Source organism: Fragaria vesca, linkage group LG5, assembly GCF_000184155.1.
Source record: "Fragaria vesca subsp. vesca linkage group LG5, FraVesHawaii_1.0, whole genome shotgun sequence".
In the NCBI taxonomy this organism is placed as follows: domain Eukaryota; kingdom Viridiplantae; phylum Streptophyta; class Magnoliopsida; order Rosales; family Rosaceae; genus Fragaria; species Fragaria vesca.
In genome coordinates this window covers 21,442,002-21,449,399 of record NC_020495.1, presented here as the reverse complement: position 1 = coordinate 21,449,399, position 7,398 = coordinate 21,442,002, and the positions used below count along the sequence as shown (strand labels likewise).

Genomic DNA, 7,398 nt, shown 5'->3' with positions numbered 1-7,398 from the left:
TGAAATCAGATTCCAAACTACAGAGACATTGTAGAGTACTGTCCAAGTAGGAGGGTTTGTAGCTCTGTATAGTCGTAGTCTGCGGAGGACGCATGGGATTGAAATAGTTCACTCTGTTGGTTTGGAACAATAGATAGAGCTAGCAAACAGTTTCTTGTTTCACCCATCAAGTGCTAGCTAGCTAGTCTCCGAGATCTTCGATCCATATTTTAAGGCATTATGCTTCTCTATGTTCTTAGTGTTTCATTTCTCCCTCTGATAATATATTGCACTGTTACTTTCACCATCACATAATTTCCATTTCAGCCTTAATTTGCCATTTCAGAATTAATGCTGTCCATCTAGCTTAAACGATATGCAATGTGGGATTAAGACCTCAATTATATGAAAAGACATATCAAACATACATATAGACGGGGCAAATTAGACTGCTTAGTTTTGCTTCTACCTTCTTTCTTCAATTTGTCAATTCGATCTACCCAGCTTTCTTATTTCCAATCGTCGTGGAGGATCGTTTCTATTATTTGGGGGAACGATGTGTTTGTTATATATATAGTGATGAACTGATGATCTTTTATGAATGTCAACTGCATGTACTGCAGCTGGTAGCTAGGTAAATAAAAAAGAATGAACAAGTATGTAATCCAGTAATCAATTTCTTTTCTTTGAGTTTCATTACTACTTTACTACTGCCATATATAGGGTTCTTGAGCTCCTGTACGTCAACAAGGGTTTATGCGATTGTAAATGACTAAATTCCAAACTAGGTACCAATTTAATTAGCAGGCCTGCCCTAGCCTCCACGGCTCAATTAACCGAAGTTTCTCTAGCCCTATGTGAGAGAAAACTATGGGTATAATTGAGTTGGGCCTCCTCATATGGATGACCAGTATCATCTTCGTATGAAATAAGTGAAAGACTAATTGCACTCAAAGACTAATTGAACCAATTCAGGCATGTAGTTGTTTAAGGATACTCTAATAGATTGCCTCAACAAGAGGACGATGACACCATGGAGGATTAAGATGCTCGCCAAGGACATCTCCGCACTGGCCTCCAGTTTTAGTCTATCATGTTTAGGCATACATACCATGAGGCTAATTTTATGGCGGACAAGCTCGCTAATTTTGTTCATGCTCACCCTGCTCTATTGATCTATATGGTTTAATTGTCTTCCCCTTACGGTCTCCCCACCGTTTCATTTGACAAACGGAGAGATAAAGTTCATTGTGACTTTATTTTGTAGTCTTTGTTCTTATCTAAGCAAGCTACAATATTTTTTTTTTTTTGGACTTCTTTTGTTAAATTGTTCATTGGCACATGCATCAGCTTCAAACATGCGAATGCTTCTACCTTAACTTATACTTTCACTTTTTGTGACCCATCTAAATTAAGCTTCAAGAATTTGTCCCAAAAATAAGAAACTTGAAGCCGGAACAAATAAGCAACTGAACTGATGGTGGAGCTTGACCCCATCATAGACTCCCAGCCGTTAGCGGTTGGTAATAACCGCCACTCGCCACCACAAAGCCAGAGACAATTAGACAATAACAACCCACCAAACACCAGGAATACTCCCCAAACCCCAAGGGCATATCCGTCTTTCCACTCGACCCCTCTCCGTCCCTGACCCTGACACCTCTGGTAATAAAAAGCCTTCGTTTGAAAATCCCAAAACCTAAAAATTCGATTTGGGAATTCAATTTTTTTTCTTCTTCTCTCTCTTTGGGTAACTTAAACACCTCGATCTTCTTCGTCTCTTTCTCTCTTTTGCCTGAGGAGGTGTTCGTTCGAAGCACCTCTTCGGATTCAATTTGATTCAGCCCCCTCCTGTTGGAATTAGATTCTCTGCAATGGCGTCCGAGATTTTCAATGACAAGAATGCTGTATTCAAGAAGCTGAAATCCAAGTCGGAGAACAAGGTATGTGTTTTTTGTTGTTTTTTGGTTGGGTTTGTGATTGTGCAGCGAAATTCGATCTGGGTATGTGAGATCTTAATCAGATCTCACCGACCCAGATGTGGTTCGATGCGGATCTTAATTGGGTTTGATGGGTTTTGTTCAGATGTGCTTCGATTGTAACGCAAAGAACCCAACTTGGGCTTCGGTTACATATGGGATCTTCCTCTGCATCGATTGCTCGGCCGTGCATCGCAGTCTCGGCGTTCACATCAGCTTTGTTAGGTGAGTTTCATATGGGATCAATGATGCTTAGTTTCTAAATGTTTAATTCGTCAGGGCGCATGTGATTGCATTGGTGTTACTATTGGTGCTTATTGAGAATGCTGTTAGCTGGTTTATGTTGCAAGATCTTAAATTTTTTTTTGAATGACATGAGATTGAAGATGAGGTGATGGGCAACGTGCTTGTAGTGTTGGGGATCTAAGCAAGTGATTTTGTTTTATTGATTAAATCTGAGAACTTGAACGTTTTGGACTAAAAGAAAGAAAGAAAAAAAAGGGATTTTGATCATTAGAGGGGTGTTTGATGGAATTGAGTAGGAGTATAGGAATTATGACCGCTTTTGTAATTTTTGTTTTGTTGGGGCTCGTTGGTGTTATTCCGAGGTGGAAAGTGTATGGCATATACCTTGACCCTAGTTAATGTGTGAAATCTAATTGGTACCTCTGTTCTCATGTTCATTGCGACTGCTGAGGTAGATGATAGGTTGTAGGCTTGTTGATACACTCAAAAACATAAATATAAGGATAGTTATGTTAATTAAAAATGCTATTCTTGATATTACTTTGCAGTTTTTCTTATTGATTTGTGCTTTATTGTTTGGTAATTCATGAGCTACTTTGACCAGTCGTGCTTTGAAAGACCTTTACATTTGTTGATTTCAAGGAAAAGCGTTATAATTGATGATGTGTGTATTGCCCAGATCTTTGTTGGGACTCCTAAGTAAATTGTAAGTTGTGGACACAACACAAAGATAAGTGTAAGGAACCTGTTAGTTTTTAATTCAAAATCATTGCTATGCTGGCTCAATAGAAGTATTTTTAATTGACTTGTGCTTATATTGGTTGTTAGTTTACCAATTAGTTCGAATGAGTTTCTCAAGAAATGCGCTTCATGTCTTGAACACAGAGAATTACCATTCTACGCTCTGTTTGGATGTATATTATCTATCGAAGCCATCTATTGTATTTTTCCTTTTGGTTCATGACAGCCATACAAATGATTACATTGGAAATTTCTTGTGGTATAAGATTAATTAGCTTTGCCGGTTAATATGATAGTGTGAGTCAAGTTTTGTGTACAATGTTCAACTGATGGACTTTGGCCTATAATTAGAGTGTCAGACTATGGTATTATTCCAACAGAAATACTGTAATTTAGAAGAAATATATGTTTTGATGTATAGCTTGTGTCTTCATGCTCTAATTCTAGTTGGATATGAAAGTACAATAGAAATTAAAGGCAAGCTTTGTCTCACGATGAATTTATTTTACTGTTTCAGATCTACGAATTTAGATTCATGGACTCCAGAACAGCTGAGAACAATGACCTTTGGGGGGAATAATCGTGCACAGGTTTTCTTTAAACAACATGGATGGACAGATGGAGGCAAAATTGAGGCCAAATATACATCTCGAGCTGCCGAGTTATATAGGCAGATACTCTCTAAAGAAGTAGCAAAAAGTATGGTAGAAGACGCAGGTCTTCCATCATCACCTGTTGCATCTCAGTCAGGACAAGCATCTAATGGGCTTCCTGATGTCAAGACCAGTGAAGCAATGAAAGAAAAACCCATAGCAAAGCAAGAAACACCTGAAGTTTCTGCTTCCCCTAAAGCCCCCCATGTATTTGTGACCAGTACCGTCAAGAAGCCCCTCGGTGCTAAGAAAATTGGGAAAACTGGGGGACTTGGTGCCCGCAAACTTACTACAAAGGTTCTGATTGCTAACTTATAATGAACTTATATCCACAACTATATGTTAGATATGTTTATGAGTTGTTTGTTTTAATTTTTTTATTTTATTAATTATGCCTTTCTAATAGCAAGATAAATTTAATTAATGCAGCCAAATGAAAGTCTGTATGATCAGAAACCTGAAGAACCAGTTATCCCAGTAGCTTCCTCAACCAAGAGCAACGCACCAGCTGTCACACCCCTGGCTTCTCGATTTGAGTATGTAGAAGTTCTGCAAACAACTGATATGAACTCTAATGGGCATCAGGTAACTGGCCATGTTACTGCACCCAAATCATCAAATTTCTTTGCGGATTTTGGAATGGATAGCAGTTATCCCAAGAGAACTAGTTCAAACTCCTCAAAAGTGCAAGTAAGTTCTGTTTGACCAATGACAGTTGCATACTATCAAGCAAAAGTTGATCATTGTTGTTTGTTCTATTTGTAGACCTTTATGGATTTGATACATACATTTCTGCATTTATGAAATATATGTTGCACGTTCCAGACGAGGTTCAAAGTTTGACATAATTAAATGTCTAGATACCAAGGTTTTAGAGAATTAAATTCTGAGCTTTCCGTTTAGTCTAGTCAAAGGCAGCTGAGAGCAGCAGTTGGTGAGAGAATGAACATGGTGGGCTGGAGAATGTTGAGATATTAAGAAAACAGAATGGTTTTAGAAGAAACAGTGGTTTCTTAGATGTAGAAGGGTTAAATTAGAATGTGGGAGGCTAGGGGAGAGAATTCAAGGCCAAAGCCTTCAATAAGATATATCTTCAATTTATTACAATCTGATTTGGGTTTAAAATAGGTAGCCATATTCTATAGGCTTCAATCACAACTCTTAGACTCCTAGAACACCATAAGACTACTTATTAAGAATAAGACACTTGAATACTTGAAGACTTACATAGACACACTCAGGTCCTTTGAGTACTCAGATTTTAATACTGTTAAAAGCACTAGACTCGTAATTATTCTTCATAAACAGAAAATAAACCTGACAAGACCTTGAAACTACCATGGAGACTTCCCTTTGGATCAAAGAGGGTTGGGCTTAGTCTTGGCTTCCAAACATGATATTCCTTCTCCAATCAACTTATGGCTGCTGCATTACAAAGATGAGAAAATATCTCCACCATATTTGAGAACAAGAACTTTTATGTCTACTTTGTATCGTACAAAATTTCAAATTTTGTCTTCCATATCTTCTTTGCATTTTTTGAATATCCTCCTAAAGTTTTCCTGTTTTGATACTAGTCTTAATGGTCTGACCTAAAACTTATTATTAGGATATAAATTGAAATATTCGATCACCTTGAATGAATTCAAATGGTGTTTCAGACTTGCTATGTTCATGTGTCATCAACCCCTGCTAGCCTAATTATGGAAATCTTTTAATTTGCAAGATTAATCTGCATCTTATGGTTGTTGAGATTGCTCGTTAGGTCCATTTGTTGTTTTCAATTGTGTCAAGATGAATAGTGGATCATGTGTTGATCAGTAATGTTAAGGTCCCTCTGTCTTCTTATTTTATATCAATGAGATGGGAAACAACTAAATGGGATTTCTGTGATTTATTCTGCGACGAAGAAAAGGTAGCCAATTGCTACATTACAAAGCAAAAAAGTTGGAAGTTTATAGAATCTGAAAAAATAAGCAAAAACATTTTAACATAGTTTTGCATGTAATTGTCTAGTTGTGGGGTAAGAACTGTTGGTCCATTTGTTGCTTTTAAATGTGCCAAGATGAAAACTCATGTTTATTTATTTGTTTATTAATGTTAAGGACACTGTGTGTGTTTATTTCGAGTCAGAAGGATAGCAACAAATGGACGATCTGTAGACAAATAAGAAAAGGTAGCCAAGTGCTACATTCACAAAGTGAACACGCTGAAAATAAGGCAAAATCATTCTATCATAGTTTTGCTTGTAATCTAGTTTTGCTTGTTGTTAACAACAGTATCTGAAAGAAGCAACAGGTATTTGTCATCTGATAGCCTTGATTGCATTGTGCATTAATGTTATTCAATTGTTTCATTTACAAGATCCAATTTCTCTTTTTTATCAGATTCAGGAAACTGACGAGGCAAGGAAGAAATTTACAAATGCAAAATCTATTTCTTCCGCACAATTTTTCGGTGATCAGAGCAAATCTGCTGATGTTGAAGCTCACGCCTCATTGCAGAAGTTCTCTGTATGGACTACTATCACTATTTATAGTTAACTACTATATTCATATTTGAGTTAACAATCTCTTCTGATTTATAAATATACTATCTAAATATATTGTATTTAATTGGATTATTATGATGCCCCTTTCGTATCCTGCGGTATTTGTATTTATATTTACCAAATTTCCTAGACTTGTGAAACGACTCACAAAACCATAGCTGTGGTTTAGAGAAATGAATTTTGAAACCAACTGGAAAAATACCATTGTAGTTTAGTGCAAATTACCATTGTATTTGACAAGATGGGCTGAAATATCCTTAGAGGTAATTCCATTGCAGTTGATATAACATGTAACTTTGTTCTTACTTCCAGGGTTCTGCTGCCATCTCCAGTGCTGACCTTTTCGGTGACAGAGGAGATGATATCCCTCTTGATCTTACTGCGAGTGACCTTATCAACCGTCTATCTTTTCAGGTAAACCACCTTCCAAATAAGAAAGTTCCGTATCTTGTTTCATTGTAGTCCTTTCGTAATGAATATTTATCTGCTCTGAGTTGTCAGAGTTTTGACAAAGTAGTTTGTGTATTTGATACTCGGGTCCTCTCCATTTTCCAGGCCCAGCAGGATATCTCTTCTTTAAAAAATATTGCAGGAGAGACCGGGAAGAAGCTTAGCTCCTTGGCATCCAATTTGATGACAGATCTTCAAGACAGAATCCTCTGATTTTGATATGCTCTGGGTTCATTTGTATCAATCCCTTATCTATATGTGGTGATTGTAAAGAGTTGGTTAAATTCTTTTAAAGACAAATAAGACTTGTGAAAATTCTCGAGGCTTAACAGTGGCTTATGTTGTAGCACAGGTATTGGTTTGAGATCTGATTTATATCGGTTTGAAAACCAAACATAAGTTTTCTGCTTTTTGTTGACAGAGCGAGGCAACTCTGTTTAAACTTCAAATTATCATTTGCTCCTCGGCAATGTTAATCTTGTAAACTTTAAACATAAATGTTAGCTCCTATTTTTTCATGACTGCCTACTCAAGAATCAGAACTCTCTAGATTCCTAAATCCTAAATCCCCCGAGTCTGGTTGTGATGCCTTTGCCATATCACTGGTATCCATATGAAATTATGAACCACTGGTCCTGGAAACCCAGTTGCCAGTCATGGCTGTGCCGCTGTGGCATGACTGACTGCCGTTGAAGATGTGCATAATACAATTCGAACTAATCAAACCACCACCGGAGCAATTTCAACAGTTTCCTCCTAACAAAAAAATGAGTACTCTTTTCTCCTCAAAAAAGGAAAA

The 7,398-nt window shown here is 37.1% G+C and overlaps 1 protein-coding gene across 1 annotated transcript; it reads left to right on the top strand.

Annotated features, from left to right (window-relative positions):
* The first annotated feature begins 1,712 nt into the window (after positions 1 to 1,712).
* Positions 1,713 to 7,142, top strand: LOC101307890 (probable ADP-ribosylation factor GTPase-activating protein AGD8-like). Its single transcript, XM_004300190.1, has 7 exons — positions 1,713 to 1,922; positions 2,065 to 2,183; positions 3,463 to 3,895; positions 4,028 to 4,288; positions 5,986 to 6,111; positions 6,462 to 6,563; positions 6,705 to 7,142. The coding sequence occupies exons 1-7, from the start codon at positions 1,854 to 1,856 to the stop codon at positions 6,810 to 6,812; spliced, it is 1,218 nt and encodes a 405-aa protein (XP_004300238.1). The 5' UTR covers positions 1,713 to 1,853; the 3' UTR covers positions 6,813 to 7,142.
* The last annotated feature ends 256 nt before the right edge of the window (positions 7,143 to 7,398 follow it).

Excerpts from the sequence above, each read along its gene's own strand:
- LOC101307890 (XM_004300190.1), top strand. The coding sequence starts at position 1,854 with ATGGCGTCCGAGATTTTCAATGACAAGAATGCTGTATTCAAGAAGCTG. Across the intron at positions 6,112-6,461 it reads CCTCATTGCAGAAGTTCTCT|GGTTCTGCTGCCATCTCCAG; the intron begins GTATGGACTACT and ends TCTTACTTCCAG. Across the intron at positions 6,564-6,704 it reads TCAACCGTCTATCTTTTCAG|GCCCAGCAGGATATCTCTTC; the intron begins GTAAACCACCTT and ends TCCATTTTCCAG.